General features: G+C 35.5%; 1 protein-coding gene across 1 annotated transcript in view; it reads left to right on the top strand.

Annotated features, from left to right (window-relative positions):
* The window catches only part of ATG3 (autophagy related 3), a 34,045-nt gene extending 20,586 nt beyond the window's left edge, over positions 1–13,459 (top strand). Inside the window, exons 5-12 of the mRNA XM_043474828.1 lie at positions 225–332; positions 2,898–2,947; positions 5,014–5,095; positions 8,915–8,949; positions 9,187–9,342; positions 10,079–10,206; positions 11,624–11,692; positions 13,194–13,459. Of these exons, the coding sequence (XP_043330763.1) occupies positions 225–332; positions 2,898–2,947; positions 5,014–5,095; positions 8,915–8,949; positions 9,187–9,342; positions 10,079–10,206; positions 11,624–11,692; positions 13,194–13,275 (710 nt within the window). The 3' untranslated portion in view covers positions 13,276–13,459. The remainder of the gene's footprint in view (positions 1–224; positions 333–2,897; positions 2,948–5,013; positions 5,096–8,914; positions 8,950–9,186; positions 9,343–10,078; positions 10,207–11,623; positions 11,693–13,193) is intronic.
* The last annotated feature ends 3,551 nt before the right edge of the window (positions 13,460–17,010 follow it).

The raw sequence follows: 17,010 nt of genomic DNA, 5'->3' as shown, positions 1-17,010 counted from the left end.
TCTTCTCACAAAGCTATTTAGGGAAAGATAAGTGTCATCAAATAATTATGTGTCTGTGGGTTGAGTGTAACTCTTAAATACTCTTATTAGAAATAAAATATTATAATATTCACTTAATATTTTGGTGGTAGGAATATATTTTATGAAATAAACCTTCTCTTTTTAAAATGGATTTACAGGAAGCAGAATATATTCTAGTAACTGCCCTTGCCATTTCTTTATAGTTCCGTGCTACAAGCGGTGTAAACAGATGGAATATTCAGATGAATTGGAAGCTATCATTGAAGAAGATGATGGTGATGGGGGATGGGTAGATACTTATCATAATACAGGTAAGAGGAGAATAGAATGGCATGTGTTTAATTTGTTTTAAACTCTTTTGCCATCTTTTATAGCAGCCTTGATTTAAAAAATAAAGAAAGCAACACAAGGCATAGTTTTGTACCAGAAGATTTTTACCTGAAAAGAAGCTAGAGAACAAATTAGGAAAAAATGCCCTTGGAGTGTACCACATTTTATAGTACTGTACTACTTGCCACTACACACTGCCAAATATACCATGAAGGCAAAATTATTGCTCTCAGTTGAGATTCACTGCAGTAGTCAGAGGTCTAAATAATCTGCACAGGAAAAAGTACCTCTTTAAGTTCATTTTTCCTCTGCTCTGAGTAAAGGACACTGCCATCTGTTTCCTTAGATGATTCAGAAACAGATTCAGGACTTGAGTTCCTTGATTTGAAGCTTTCTTGTTCCTTAATGAGTTGAAATATTGTTATGTCAAGGCTTAGAGAAAATAACTGAACAACTTCTTAAAATAATTTCAAAATCATCCTCTTTCCTCAACTGAGTAGTTCCGTAGAGCCATTGGTTATAGCGCTATGTTTCTGATGTCAAGTTAGTGAGCCTCTCAGTTGTCTAGTGTATTCCTTAATCCCTGTCCCAGAATCCAGGTGCGTATTTACAAAAGCATTCTCACAGAGATAAGCAGGTGTTGGAATGATTGTGCTATGCTGTCCCTCGTCACTCAGTTGTATCCAACTCTTTGAGACCTCATGGACTGTAGCCTGCCAGGCTCCTCTGTCCATGGGGATTCTCCAGGCCAGAACACTGGAGTGGGTTGCCATGCCTTCCTCCAGGGGATCTTCCCAACCCAGGGATTGAACCAGGTCTCCACATTGCAGGTGGATTCTTTATAGTCTGAGCCGCCAGGGTAGCCCAAGAATACTAGAGTGGGTAGCCTATCCCTTCTCCAGGGAATCTTCCTGACTCAGGAATCAAACTGGGGTCTCCTGCATTGCAGGCCGATTCTTTACCCACTAAGCCATTGGGGAAGTCCTTACATGATTGTGGAAGCTAGCAATTCTGAAATGTAAAGAGCAGGTTGGCCAGCAGTCTGAAGACTGGTAATGGTCAGTTGATAGAGCTAGAGTCTGAGGCCAGTCTGGAAGCAGAATTCTTCTAGAGCACTCAGTCTTTTTTTCTTAAGTAAAAAGTCTCTTAAGAGACTAAGTCTCTTTTTCTTAACCATCTCCTGATTGAATGAGGCTCACCTATAGTGATCTGCTTTACTCTAAGTATACTGATTTAAATGTTAAGCACGTTTAAAAAATAACCTTCAGAGTAACATTTAGACTGCTGTTTAATCAAACTATGGGATACAATAACCTACCCAAGTTGACATATGAGATTAACCATCACAACTGGTACAGTGTTACCTTCATTAGAATCCTTTGAGCTTTCTTTTTCTTTTCCAATATGTCCTCCTCTTAGGAGAGTCTGATTTAATGGGATGCTACTGCATTATATTTAGATGGATTGAAGAGGTTTATTTCCTTTGTTTCTGTGAAGTAGTCTCAGTGAGTTGTAATAGAAATCCATTATGTTAATAATCATACCTATTATAAAATAATTTCTAGAAAAACTACTCTGATATAAAAGCTTTATGCTCGAGCTGTGGATTGTGACTGACATTTTCTTTGAAAGTGAGTCTTTGGATTGGATATATTGAACAGATATATCAAAGCTTCAGAAGATAAACAAAGGAGCAAAGCATATTTTGTGTTTAGGGTTTTTTTTTTTTTTTCTTTACTGTTTCCCATCCTTGTTAAATCATTTGAAAACACTGATGGATATTTTGAATTAGAAATATATTTAGCTGACTTATGATCGTACCACCTTCTTAATGTTACCTTCATTGAGATAAGTGGTTTCCAAGGTAGCTGCTTAATGAGGTACCGTGGACAGAGCATTGAACCGAAGAGCAGGTGTGGATTTGAATCCCAGGTTCTTCATGTAACTGAGATTTATACAAGTTTCTTTCTCTGGAGACTTCATTTCTTTATAGGGAGAAACCATTACTGTGACTGCCTTACAAAATAGTGTTTGTGAGGACTATATAAAATATAAAAGCAGTAAAATAGAAAGTCTCATATAAATCTGATGTGATATTACTTCCTCTGGATGTCCTAGATCTCTGAAGCAAATAGCATATTTAACATAACTGTTATCTTGTTGAGAAAATTTCATTGCAGGTTATATGACCCCTATAGTCTTCACTTTCTGTTTACTTTCTGAGAACATTTATTTTGATAGGCTCACACAAGGAAAGTAAATAAAATAAATGAAGGATATTAAATGAAGAAAGATAGGCTAGGATAATTTACGGTAAAATATTAAACCGATATTTTAAAAGTTACTATTTTTAATTTTAAGAAGTACCTTTGTGATTATTTATTCCTGTTAGAGTTCATTTGTAAAAGTGCTGCTAACGTTGCTTTCTCATTTCAGAGAACTTTGAGAATTTAGATAATGTTAAAGTGTTTTTATATTGCTCAAATCAGGTAAGTTGATGATCTTTACAACTTAATTTTAGTAATTTTCTGCTGAATTTTAAACAGGTATTGCAGGAATAACTGAAGCAGTTAAGGAGATTACACTGGAAAGCAAGGTAATGGTTAATTCATTATGTTTTTAAGTTCAGTGACCTAGTTATTTGCTTGTACATTTATTTTGAGGTTATTCATATCATCCATATGCAAACTCTTACTATCAGTATTTATTATCAACTCTTTTAAATTCCAGCTATATTATTTCCTCTCATTTTTCTGCATCAACATACCAAAACACTACTGTTGCCCAGAGCTTCTCTTTTCTTTACTCTCAAATGGTTAAGAAAAACATTTTTTGAGACTGTAATTGGTTAAAATCTATAAATTTTTACTATTTGGGAGGATTTCTAGGCCAGTTTATAAGAAATGGCTTTTTATTTTTAAACAGAAGTCCCACACATTCTGTGAGTGGAGGTTTTTGAGGGGATTTATTTACTTGCTGATTACTGTAATAGATATCTGATAATACTGTTTTTAAATTTGTAGTTTAAACACTATCTTAAGCAGTTTATTCATTTCTTCTGAAATTTAATTTACTGCTAATTTGAGGGGTTCTTGGTTTTTGTTCTGTTTTTCATTTTGAAAATTTAAAGGAAGCTTTATAGCATTCAAAATCATGACATTTTGAATGAGTGAAAGCTAAATCAGTTGGGTTATATTGTACAGTTTATTTGAAGGAAAGGTAAAAATATACAATTGGGTATAAATTTTCTGCTTGAAACTTTTCAGTTAATTTAGACTATAGTAGCTTTTCATTTCTAAAGAATGATTATAGTTGTCTTCATATTTTTATATAGTTGTTTGAAATATTATAAAATACTGCAAAACACTTTCACCTTTATATTTTCTTAACTATTTTGTTAAATAGTCCATTCTCTTAGAGGATAGAATATTTGACAGAGTATCTGTTCTTTTTGTCTTTCTGAAACAGTTAGCTGCAGCAGTTCCTAGTTTAAGATCATTGTCTTTGTGTGTTTCTGTCATTGGGATCTTTTGGGATTTGTTACTGGGGCTTAACAGAAGGTGTTAAAAACCAAAACAAGGTTTTTTCTTTTTTTTTTCCAGTGTACAGTTTTATGCTTGCTAGGGATTAAGGTTCAGTTCATTAGTCTGAGAACTCATCTTTTTGAAGTTCTGCTTTTTGGAGAATTTGACTAAGGAGAAATTACATAAATGACTTTGATGCTTCAGAAGCTCTTGTTTATTCCAGCGATTAGTGTGTATGGATCAGACTTTGGGAATAATAAATGGCAGAGTGTGGATCCATTGTTTTGATAGGTTTATGATAAATCCTCTCAGGAATTTTTAATAAATTTAATAATGGTTAATATGGTACTCAGTATCCCACTTAGCATTCTCATGTCTTACTAATGGTTGAGTACTTGCAATAATTTACAACTAGAATTTATCTTCCCTGTCATTTCCTGTTTAATACAGAATTTACATGATTTTTTTTTATAATTTAGTGCTTAGAATGCATACAATTAAAATTATATAAATTAGGTGAAACTAAATGTCCAGTTTTTTGACCTACTACATTGACTTCAGATTTTTAGAATATTAATTTTGTGAAAATGATAATTGTATATTATATTAGGCTTGTCTTTGGTTAGCATTATTTCATTTTAATGCAGATGTAGTTAAGAAATTGAACTGAAATCTTATATGTTATAATAATTGTAATTGCTTAATTCAACCAGGAATGTTAACTTAGAGAATGTGATAGTATTTGATTTGTAATAATATTAACATGTAAATGTATTGTGGTTTATAAATATATATATATTTCTCCTTTAAGTGTACGAGTTAACTTTGAACTGACTTTCTAATACTATTGAATTGGTTAGCTAGAAATATTGTTTTGTCAGAAGTGCAGCTGGCAACAATTTTTAAATGACTCCTGGTGCTTCTATGATACTTTCTATATTTTTCAGTCACAGTGGTTAGCACATGGTTTTTAATGGTTGGTTTATGGGTTTATCATATGAAGTAGGAGATTTTTGAGTTTAAGAAATATCTCATCATGCTTACTTTTGCAGTGGTTAACACTGTGCTGGCATGTGGGTGCTCAGTATTTGAACTCATGAACATATTTAAATGACTTTAAATATAATTAATTTCAAAGGACAGTATAAAACTCAAAGATTGCTCAGCTTTATGTGAGGAGGAGGAAGAGGAAGATGAAGGAGAAGCTGCAGATATGGAAGGTATTTGTGTTATGGATTTGTTTTAATCACAATAGAGTATTGATTTTAGAATATATATATAATTGGTGTGGATTAAGAATTCTACTTTATTGAGTTCTGAATTTTAACATTGAACAGCCTAGAGAGGATTTGTTTAGTTTAAATTTAATCAGTGCAGAACTTACCTTGCTCTTGGACTTTACCGAGAGCATGGCCTTGATAGCATTATTTCTGCTGGATCAGTATTGATCGTAAATATTTAATGCTGGAGACAGCCATAAGATACAGATTCTTAAGCTAATTCCTAAATTCTTTCAGAACAGAAGAAAATTTGTTCAAGGGTTTAGTATTTTCTTCTTCCTTTTTGGTAGCATCTTACTACTTAAACCTTATGATAGTTATTCTTAATGGGGCCTTTTGAACTATATGGAATCCTTCCACTGCTTCCTGAGAATCTGAAGTGCCTTCCTAGCATTGCCAGTTGAGAGTTGAGACTTAATGTGTTAGTGAATCATAGTTACAAGAGATTGAAAGCCGTTATACTAACAGAACACAGTAATACAGGTCTAAAAGTATATGGCTATTCAAAATGTCATATTTCATTAGCATGATAATCTTTAATATGAAATTTCAGATATTTAAAATTAGATGGAAGAAAGTGCTGTCACCAGGACAACCTGTCTTGTTAAGTCCAGATTGTTAAGCCCAATCTGTCTTTATAATACTTACCTTCTCTGTATATTTATTTGATTCTGTTAACCTTTTCCTCCATTGGTTTTTATGACATGGGATTTACCTCCTCCTTGCTTGACTATTTCTTCTAAGTCTTCTTCCCAGGCTCTTTTACTTCTGCTTAGCTGTTAAATGTTGGTATTTTATGGTGCTTCACTCTTTCTCTGCTTACTCCCTACACTCCCAGGTAGATTTTTATCTACTCCTGTAACTTCTATAATTAGAGACTGTAGTCTGGCAGGAAGAATGGTGTGTAAACTGCATTAGATTTTCTATGAGAGTTTAAGTATGAATATGTGTATGTATAGAGAGAGGATTAGCAGTTGGAAAAAGGAAAAGAATATGAAAAATGACAGGGCAGGCATTTTGGAGGCTGTAAGGTGGCCAAATCCCCCTAGTACCTAGAATTTAGTGAGATAGAATGCAGAAGTAGAAGGTAGTATCTGTAGAGATGGCAGGTGGTGTTTGCTGAAGAGGCAGCGGCAGCTTAGCCTAATCAACCAGAGTAGTCTTGACTTAAAAAGTGAAAGTGTTAGTTGCTGAGTTGTGTCTGACTCTTTGCGACCTCATGGGCTGGACTGTAGCCTGCCAGGCTTCTCTGTCCACGGGGATTCTCCAGGCAAGAATACTGGAGTGTGTTACCATGCCTTCCTCCAGGGCATCTTCCCAACCCAGGTATCGAACCCAGGTCTCCCACACTGCAGGAAGATTCTTTTACCATCTGAGCCACCAGGGAAGCCTTTGACTTAAAAAAGTACCTTTCAAAAAGAATAAGTATCTTTCACTTTTGTTTCCAAAATTACTTTTGAGCTTTCATGAAACCTAGCTGTATATCTGTTCCTAGATTCTAGTGAGAATTTTATCCTTATTTCCATGTGTACTCATTCGTTGAAGAAATCCAGATGAGTTTACTTGTAACCAAAATTGATCACAGGAACCTCATATATTGTGTCTATGCTCAAGACATCCATATCTAAACCCCAACCCAGATCTACTTGTTTAGATTCATTTCCACATGGAAGTCTCATAGTTGTCAGACCACCTTCTTGTACAAATACTCATTTCTGGAATCTGTTTCTGAATGGTATACAGTTGACTGTTGGAGCAGGAAACCTTATGAATAAAGTACTGTTTTAGTACTTCAATACTCTGGCCACCTGATGTGAAGAACTGACTCATAAGAAAAGACCCTGATGCTAGGCAAGATTGAAAACAGGAGGAGAAGGGGATGACAGAGGATGAGATGGTTGGATGGTGTCACTAACTTGATGGACATGAGCTTGAGCAAGCTTCGGGAGTTGGTGATGGACAGGGAAGCCTGGTGTGTTGCAGTCCTTGCGATCACAAAGAGTCGGACATGGCTGAGCAGTTGAACTGAACTGAACTGTTTTAGAGTTCAAGCTGTAGAATTGCCTTAAATATCTGACCACCTTCTAGTATGTTTGTTACATTTCCCTTGGATAGAATTAAAGAATTGCTATATATGGAATTTTGTTTAAGAAGTGTCATTGGTACCTAATATAACAGTTAATTTTCATCCATTTTTCAGCAAATATTTATGGAGTAAGACAGTATCTATATATCAGATACTACCTTTGGTGCTGGAGATAAAGCAGTAGACATGATCTCACAGAGCTAATATTTGATTTAGGGGACACAGACAAAAACAATAGATAAAGCAAAACATAAACTGTCTCAGATGGTTGTAAGTATTAGGGAGAAAAGTAAAGGCAGGCAGAAACAGGGAGTCTTGTAGTAGGATGAGTGTTGTAAATTTTAAATAGGTTGGTTAAGAGAAACCTCACTGAGGATATGCTTTTTGAGTATAGCCTGACAAAAAGTAAGCGGACAAGCTGTTTGGTTATCTGAGGAAGAGTGCAAAGGCCCTGATGTGGGAACACATATGACTTACATAAATACTTCAAGGAGGCTCCTATGTTTAGAGGGGCATGAGGAGAGGGTAATAAGGAGTGGAATTAGAGAGGTAACCTGGGAACCAGATGGTGTAGGGCCCTGGCTTTAACTCTGAGATCAGAAGCTGTTGGGGTTTTTTTAAGTAAAGGAACAACAGAATGAGATTTTAAGATCTCAAAAGAATCGCTGTGACTTCAGTGTTGAGAATAAAGACTGAAGGGGTTTGGGACAACAGTTAGGCATCTACTTTGATAATCTAGGCAAGAAATGACTGTGACATGGGCTCAGGTGGTAACTGGAGGTGATGAGAAACTGAAGATTCTAGATATTTTGAGGCTAGGGCCAAAAGAGTATTTGTTGCTGGATTGAATGTGACATGAGTGGTCATGTGTGACTCCAGGGTTTTTGACCTGAGTGTGTAGAAAGATGTTATTCAGGTGGGGAGTGAATGGCTTTGGAGGGGAAGTCAGGAGCTCAGTTTTTGACATGTGATACTTGTGCTGTCCCCTAGTCATTCATTCGAGTCATAAATAACAATTGGGTATCAGTGTTTGCAGTAAGGGAATAAATTAAAGAGTCATCAGCATTTAAAGTCATTGGGACTAGATGAAATCTTCAAGGGAGTCAGTGTGGATGAAGAAGAGGCACATTCCAAAAACTGAGCTTTTGGTTACTGTAGATGTTGAACAGGACCAGCATAGGAGATAGTGAAGAAAAAGTTAGTGAGGTGGGAGGAAAGCCAGGAAAATGTAGTATCTTAAAGGCTGAGGAAGGAAAATGTTGCAAGGAAGAAGAAATAAATCATGCCAGATGTTCTTAAGATATCAATTAAGATGAAAACTGGGAATTTACCACTGGATTCAGCAAGTGGAAGTCACTGATGACCTTAGCGAGCATGTCTTATGCAGTCATATAAATATCCTTGCATACCCTGTGGAGTCACCAAGAACTCTAGTTTTATCGTGCCAGTTGGTATTAGTAAAAGATCAAGCCTTAAGTAAGCCGGACTTTCTCTGACACTGTTAGGTAAAATGTCTGCTTCTTTAGAAATACAGAATTAGCTCTCTAATTTATTCAATATCTTCGATAGAAACTAAAGCAAAAACCCAAGTTTTGCATACTCTGAAGTAATATGTAATTTGGTTTAGGAAATTATTTTGAACTCGATTAATCTTTTGTTGCTTTTTATAACAGAATATGAAGAGAGTGGATTGTTGGAAACAGATGAGGTTTGTAAATTGAGTTTTCTTTAGTTAATTTTTAATGAGTAAACTTGGGGATTAGTGTTCCTAATATCTTAATCTATCAAATGAGTTTTTTATGTGTACATTGTTTATAGCATTTAACATTTTAGCTTTGAATTTTGTTATATCTGCTGTTGAATAAAAAATACATAGGATGGGATGATTTGCTAAAACATCACATAGTGATTTTAAAGGTTGTAAATTTTTCTCCACTGTTACCAGGCTACATTAGATACAAGGAAAATAGTAGAAGCTTGTAAAGCTAAAACTGATGCTGGAGCTGAAGATGCTATTTTGCAAACCAGAACTTATGACCTTTACATCACTTATGATAAATATTACCAGACACCACGACTATGGTTGTTCGGCTATGATGAGGTAAAAATAAAGAAAAAATTTTAGTGTAAATGTTTAAAATTTGAGGGTTGAATCTTTTGTCATTAAGTCCATGGGTATATATTTTGGCCTTTAAAGTTTTAGGAATCATTTGCTTTGTAATTTTGTGATTAATGTTGGATTTGATTCTTATTTTGAAGAAACTAGGAATTATTCAATGTGAAACAACACTGCTAAGGATTAAACAGAAATAATGTTACATTTATTCCTTGGTCCCTAGAACTTACCCTTTTGAAATGTGAGGAAAATTGAAGTTGGTTTGTTATATTAAATTTTGTTTTGGATTATAGGTAGACATTTGCAGAATAATCATATTGCATGTGGAGTTTTTTCCCTGTAGACTTTCACTTAATTGAATTAAAGGAAAACTAAAATAAAATTAACTTGTTTAACCTGTCATTCCAATGACTATAAATGGAAAACAAATAGGCCTAAAAGATGTTATAAAGTTATAAAATGTTTTGATAGCTCTGAACTTGCCTTTTTGTGAACTTTTTTCTGTATTAGGTGATAGCTGATTTCACATAGCCTTGATGGACAGACTCTCCTCCCTGGCTACTTGATATAAACTTTGCCCCAAATAATCTGGTGATTCTAAATAGTATAGAATTTGAAATTGCAAGTTATGTGAAAGGTGGGGCTAAGTATATTATAAAGACTAAAGTTTAGGCCTAGAAGTTTTTAAATAGTAATTTCAAAGCATTTTTTATGGTTTCAGCAACGGCAGCCTTTAACAGTTGAGCACATGTATGAAGACATCAGTCAAGATCATGTGAAGAAAACAGTGACCATTGAAAATCATCCTCATCTCCCACCACCTCCTATGTGTTCAGTTCACCCATGCAGGTGCGTGTGTGTGTACACTTCATGGATTTACCACTTGAGAGTCTGTATAAACAGTGTCTGAACAGAAGAAAATTTACTTCATAAATAAAATTCTGTTGTCTTCCTTAGAAATGTTTTTGTGTTTAAGTAATATGTAAGACCAAAAAAAAATTTATCAATTTCTTTTAAGTTTCAATTCATTAAGAATATTTTTTTGTTCTTTGTGTGTTGTATTAGAGTATAGATTTTTGTGATTTTACTCCTGTTACTAGCTCCAAGAATATTTTGGAAGATTCTTTTTAGATTAAAAAATACTAATGGTTTGCTCTGTTGTGATATCTTTCTGTGAATGTGGAATATAAAGTTAACTTTGTGCTTTTTCTAGGTGACCTATTAATCTCCTTTTATTGGTTAGTGAAGGGAGATGTGTGCAGAATTTCTATTCTCCTCTACTTTTCAATTAAGAAGTTTCCAACCCTACCAAATCAAGTACATTTTATAAGTTGGTATTTCTTTGTATCAGTGTGTTATCACAGGGCTAAAAAAGTGAAACTGAGTCTATATACATATCAAGGCATTTTAGGCCTTGCCATTGGCTGCTTCAGATTATGACTTCATATTCTCAGGACCAGTACATTTACTCTCATCTTCTAAGTTGACTGCCTCTGTCATGAAGGTTATATTCAGAGATTGAAGTGACGTTATTTAAGCCAGGATACATATAAAAGTTCATTTCTTCTGTATGATGCACTTTACTCAGTTAATTTGCTCAGGTAATTACTCTGATATCACCATTTTATGTAGCATAGGAGATTAACCAGTTGGCCATGAGAAGATTTGTGGAAAACTTTAGATAAGTATCCTTTATATAAAGGCAAAAAAATTTTTTCTAAATAGAATCAGATAATTTTTATCTGAAAAAATATATATGTGAACTTTGACCAACTGGCTTTTCTTTAACTCAGTTGTGGCTTATTCTCAGTTAAATATTTAAGCAGTCAAAAATCACAGCATTATAATTATCTCTTTGTTGTTGTTTTTAACCAACCGTTTTCATGTAACTTTTTTGAATTTGTCTGGTTGGATTCTTGTTTTTTTCTCAGAGCAGAAAGCCCTTGCTCTGCAGTTGTACCCTGGCATGATTTCCCTTTCTTTGATTTTCTGCCCTACCCCTCCTTCCACCCCCACTATAGGAAAGCTAACTAGTTCCATTGTGTTCCTTTGTGACTACCATAGCTTTTTAAAATTACCCCTTCCCCCAGTAAAATTGTCTGCATGACTCAACAGTCTGGCTTGTTGGGGAGTAGAGAGAAGAATATTTTACATTATTACTGTTATATATTAAAATCACTGACAGTAAAAATTTTCACAAACAAAAACTTGCTTTTCCTATTTTGATCCAGTTGATCTATACTAATATTTATTCTTTTACATTTAGGCATGCTGAGGTGATGAAGAAAATCATTGAGACTGTTGCAGAAGGAGGGGGAGAACTTGGTGTTCATATGTATCCTTATCTGTCTGTGTATGTGACTAGGGGCAAAGTGCTTCTGGGATATTTTTTTTCCCCTTTTTGAGAAATTTAGCCCCTCATATGTGGAAATCTTTGTTTGGAAGATGTTGCATTGTGATAGTTCTGGCCTCCTTCAGTTGTTGAGCACATGTCCCTGTGTGAACCAGTTCGCTCTGCTTTGTTACAGAGCTTCAGAGCAATATGTGCTTCTAGGTAGCAGCTTGCCAAGTGCCTTTGTTTGTTCAGGAGGCAATGGCTGAGAGTATGCAATTCATAACTGTTAACTCTTGATGAAAAAGAAACTCAAAACACTTAATCTGTTGATGAAAGATGAGTAACCTGTGAATTTAGAGGATAACACGTGAATATCTTTTCCTCAGATATATTCCTAATTTAGCAGGTTGTCAAAAGTGTACTTTCCTATCAGGTAAAAAGTAAAGTTGGGTTTTGTCGATCTGAGATCTCTGAAGTGAAGAAAAGTAAAAAGCGCATGAATTCTATATCAGGTAGTCTTCAAATACAGTATTCTTATTTTTCTCCAGATATGAGCACCCATTTATTTTTGTGGGGTTGACAAGAGGAATTAAGTGAACTACTGGGTCCTGAAATACACATGCCCATAGCCTGGATTTGTGAAAAGCAGCCAGAGTCAATGGTTTAAATACCAAACATCTTGAATGAGTGGTTCATGCCACTCACTGTTAGATGTAGACTGAGGGGTTGCCACTGTCTTGGAACTATAGATAACGTGAACATTGCCAATAGAATGTGTGTCCTTCAGAGAAACATTGAGCTGAGGTGATATTGAAACAACCGGGAGTTTTTGGTCCAAACCAGATTTACTGTTGAAAGCCTATTATGCATAATATGAGCATTCATCTCTATTTTTGAAGCTATATAGCAGCTTGGAAGACTCTGTAATTCTAATTGAGTCATCAATTAAAAATTAAGCTCTTAATGTTTCTAAGTGCATTGGAACATAGGAAAAAAAATCAGGAATTTGTTAAAGACAGTCCAGTATAGCAGATGCTATGGCAGGTACATATACTAACCAAGAATCAGTTCTTATGGAGGATTTTTACCTATTTTTTGTTCTTTTGCTTCAGTATTTTTACATTCTCCACACTGTCTCATTTTCTAACATACTCTAAAAAACTTATAGACAGTAAAAAAAGCCATTTCCCACTCATTTAAATTTGTGCAACAATATCCTTATTTATATATTAAAATATTTGGGCTAATAAGAACTTGGACTCTTTAAGAAGTCTTAACATGCAAATATTAAATCGGGATAAGTCAGGCATTCTTAAGTTATAGAGAGCCTTGTGTTGAATAGACACCAGCTTGCATGAATGAATGTTTTTTTAATATACTTGATTTAAGATTCTGTCTTCTATATATTTTCTGAGTTATTGCTTAATAAAATGGATAATTACAATGTTAGCTTAAATCAGAACTATTTACCAATCTGTTTTCCTTAGCTAAAAACCTTTAGGTATCTTCTGATTTTCTTGAAATTTGTACAAGCTGTCATTCCAACAATAGAATATGACTACACAAGACACTTCACAATGTAACAAAGAGAGCATAAAATCTATCCTAATTATTGGTTTTGATTTTTAAGGAATTAACCCATAGTGACCATTGACCATATTCACCAATATGTACAATTTCTCTAATAAAGAGACTTATGTTTATGCATTAAATAAAAAAAGTTCCACCACCAGCCTTATTTGTTTAATAAAAATGAGTGTAAAGAGACTTTTTTTCTTGCTTCTTATCAAAAAGGTGGTAATAGCATTTTTCTTAAATAATAATAATTCTTTAAGTGTAGAAATATACAGAATGATGGTAAGAGTATTTTTGGTTCCCATTTATGAGGAAGGTATTTAAATGTGTATTTGTGTGTGAGAGGTGGGACTAGAAAATACTGCATGCTAGACTCCCTTTCCCTTCTTTCTCTTGCTCTTTGTTCCTTTTGTTTTCCCTCTGTCTCCCTAAGTCTCCTATCTGCTAATAGTTAACATTGATGAAGTACTTACTGTGCGCCAGGAAATTAAGTGCTGTTGCTTCTTTTGTTAATACTTCCAGAGTAATTCTGGATTCAAGAATATTTTTCTTATTGTGATTGCCTGTGAATGCATGTGCGCACATGCGTGCTCAGTTGTGTCCATCAAACTCTTTGTGACCCCATGGACTGTAGCCCACTAGGTTCCTCTGTCCATGAGTTTTCCCAGGCAAGAATACTGGAGTGGGTTGCCATTTCCTCCAGGGGATAGAATATTAAAATTTCAATTGAATTAAATTTAATTAACATTAAAATTAAGTTAATATTAAAGTTTAAAGAAGTCCCTTTCTTGTATAGTTTATAGATCTGGGTCTGGGAGTTCAGAAAGGGTAAGTGTGCAAGAACACTCACAGAGCCAAGGAGTAGAACCCAGGCCCTTTGAGAATTCCATTTACATTCTCTTTGTTACCGCCACATTGCCCTCATCCCTCTTTTTCATCCCTGCACATACCAGGAGTGGCTGACTGCCTTTAAGGAACCTTAGTTTCTAGGTTTGTTTTTTTAATCCTCATCATTCAAGAATACTCTCCTTACCTTCAGTGCCCCTTTATTTTTCCCCCTTTTCCAATTGTAACTCAGTTTTTGTGTTTTAAGGAAATCTCCATAACGAAAATAATGACTGAATAGCCTGCTTGCTCATGTATGCCACCAGGTTACTCTTTAAATTAATCTTCAATTGATGTTGGGCTTCCCTGGTGGCTCAGACAGTAAAGAATCTGCTAGCAATATGGGAGACCTGGGTTTGATCCCTGGGTTGGAAGGATCCCCTGGAGGAGGGCATGGCAACCCACTCCAGTATTCTTGCTTGGAGAATCCCCATGGACAGAGGAGCCTGGTGGGCTGCAGTCCACGGGGTCGCAAAGAGTCAGATATGACTGAACAACTAAGCACTCAGCTGATTTTACTGAAATATCCTATTTTTTAATACCTTTAATCTAAATGATATGTAATAATAGGTATTGTCAACGTTTTCTCCCAGTTAAGCCTTATTTAAGTACAGATATTCTCAAATCTTATTTTAAGCTAACAGTCATTTATTTCAGTCACCACTAGGTGGCATAAATGATTTTGTTGGTCAAACCTTTTTAGTTTCAGATCTTTTTTTCCTATTGAAATCTTTGTATGGATACCTAATATATAAAATAGGGTTTCCCTGGTGGCTCAGTTGGTAAAGAGTCCACCGGCAGTGCAGGAGACCCAGATTCAATCCCTGGGTGGGGAATACCCCTAGAGAAGGAAATGACAACTAGCACTCAAGAAAAATGGGGTTGGTTTGATGAACAGTGAAGTTGTTTTGATGAACTTAAAATTGGGATTCACATTATGTGCAACAGTCTTATAAGCCCTCACATCTAGTTTATTTTTTATATTAGCTTCATGTCATTCTTAAATGTCTTATTTGCATATATAGTAGTAAATGGTGATGGTTTTTTTTCTTTTCTAACATTTTTTTGGAAATAGTTTTATATTTTTAAAAGAATTTCAGGTCCTGTACATCCTTCACCTAGCTTCCTCTAATGTTAATATCTTGCATAACCACTTATCAAAACTAAGAAATTAATGTTGATGCAATACTATTAAGTAAACTACAGATTTCTTTGAGCTGTTTGTGCAATTTTTTCCTTGCCTCTTTTATGGTAGTGACACACAATATTACATCTTTTCATGTGCTGTTTGCCATCTGCTTTTCGTCTGGAAAAATGTCTATTCAGTTCTGTGCAGTTTTAAATTAGATTTTTTTTTGATGATGAGTTGCATAGGTTATTAATTTATGTTGAACAGTATCATTCACGTTATTTGCAAATGTTTTCTCCCATTTAGTAGGTTGTCTGTTTTGTCGATGGTTTTCTTTATGGTATAGCTGTTTTAGAGAGGAAACTGGTAGTATGTGGTCACATTAAGTATGTCTCTGGTTCAGTAATTTTGCTGAAGTGGCTAACAGAACTCAGGGAAACACTTAACATTTGTCAGTTTCTAAAGGATATGATGAAGAGCACACATGAGCAGCTAGATGAAGAGCGAGGTCTGGAAAAGTTCCGGTACAGAAGCTTCTGTTGCTGTGAAATTGGACTGCATCACCCTCTCAGAGTGGATGTATTGGCCAACCTAGAAGATCTCCAAACCATACTGTTGGGATTACTGTTCCTTACATGCTGCTGCTGCTGCTAAGTCGCTTCAGTCGTGTCCGACTTTGTCCGCTCCGCTGTCTGGGATTCTCCAGGCAAGAACACTGGAGTGGGTTGCCATTTCCTTCTCCAATGCATGAAAGCAAAAAGTGAAAGTGAAGTCGTTCAGTCGTGTCTGACTATTGGAGACCCCATGGACCGCAGCCCACCAGGCTCCTCTGTCCATGGGATTTTCCAGGCAAGAGTACTGGAGTAGGGTGCCATTGCCTTCTCTGGTTCCTTACATGGGCCTGATCAATAGTTAACTCTGTTTCTAGCCCTTTTCCCTCTCAGGAGGAAGGGGGGTGAAACTGAAAATTCTACACTTCTAAGCATGGCTTGATCTGTCTGGTTATGAGTCCAATCCAAGAGCCCACTCAAAATTATCTTGACAGAGCAGAAGATGTTCTTAGTGCTCTTATCACTTCGGAGTTTAAGGATTTTAGGAACACTGTGTCAGGAACTGAGGATAGAGACACACACAACATATATATTGATTACTGTATTACAGTAATATATATACACACACACATATAGATTACTGTATTACAGGGAACATATAGGAGGATGCTTGTTGCTGTTTTGTTTCTGGTAGCAGGAGTTGGAAGTGATCTGGGAAATAATCATTGGTTGAGATACCAGGTCCTGTACAGCCATTAAATACATAATAGATACACATGAAACAGCATGGCTAGATCTTAAACATAGTTGTAAATTTAGTAAGTCTCAGTTATTTCCTTTGTAGTTTCCTCTTTCATTTTTTTTTTTTGTTCCTGTTTAATCTCTCAAATATGACTAAAGCAAAACTCCTGATTTTATATTCACTGCCAAACAGCACCTACCATAACCAAACCGCTAACAATAAAAACCCATTCACTTTCAAGTCTATCCACTCAACATCACTACCACCTAGCCAGCTGCTGAGCCAAAACCCTGAGTCATCCTCTTGCCCTCTGTCCACCCCATCCCACTGATACATATCACGTCTCTCAAAAACAGTCTTGCCTTCTACTTCCACAACATGTCCTGGTGCCTGAGACTCTTATTAAACCAGCAACTCACAAGGTTTTATTGTAGGA

The sequence above is a fragment of the Cervus canadensis genome, chromosome 7, assembly GCF_019320065.1.
Source record: "Cervus canadensis isolate Bull #8, Minnesota chromosome 7, ASM1932006v1, whole genome shotgun sequence".
In the NCBI taxonomy this organism is placed as follows: domain Eukaryota; kingdom Metazoa; phylum Chordata; class Mammalia; order Artiodactyla; family Cervidae; genus Cervus; species Cervus canadensis.
Note: the sequence above shows the minus strand (reverse complement) of the source record. Positions and strands in the feature narration are given on the sequence as shown.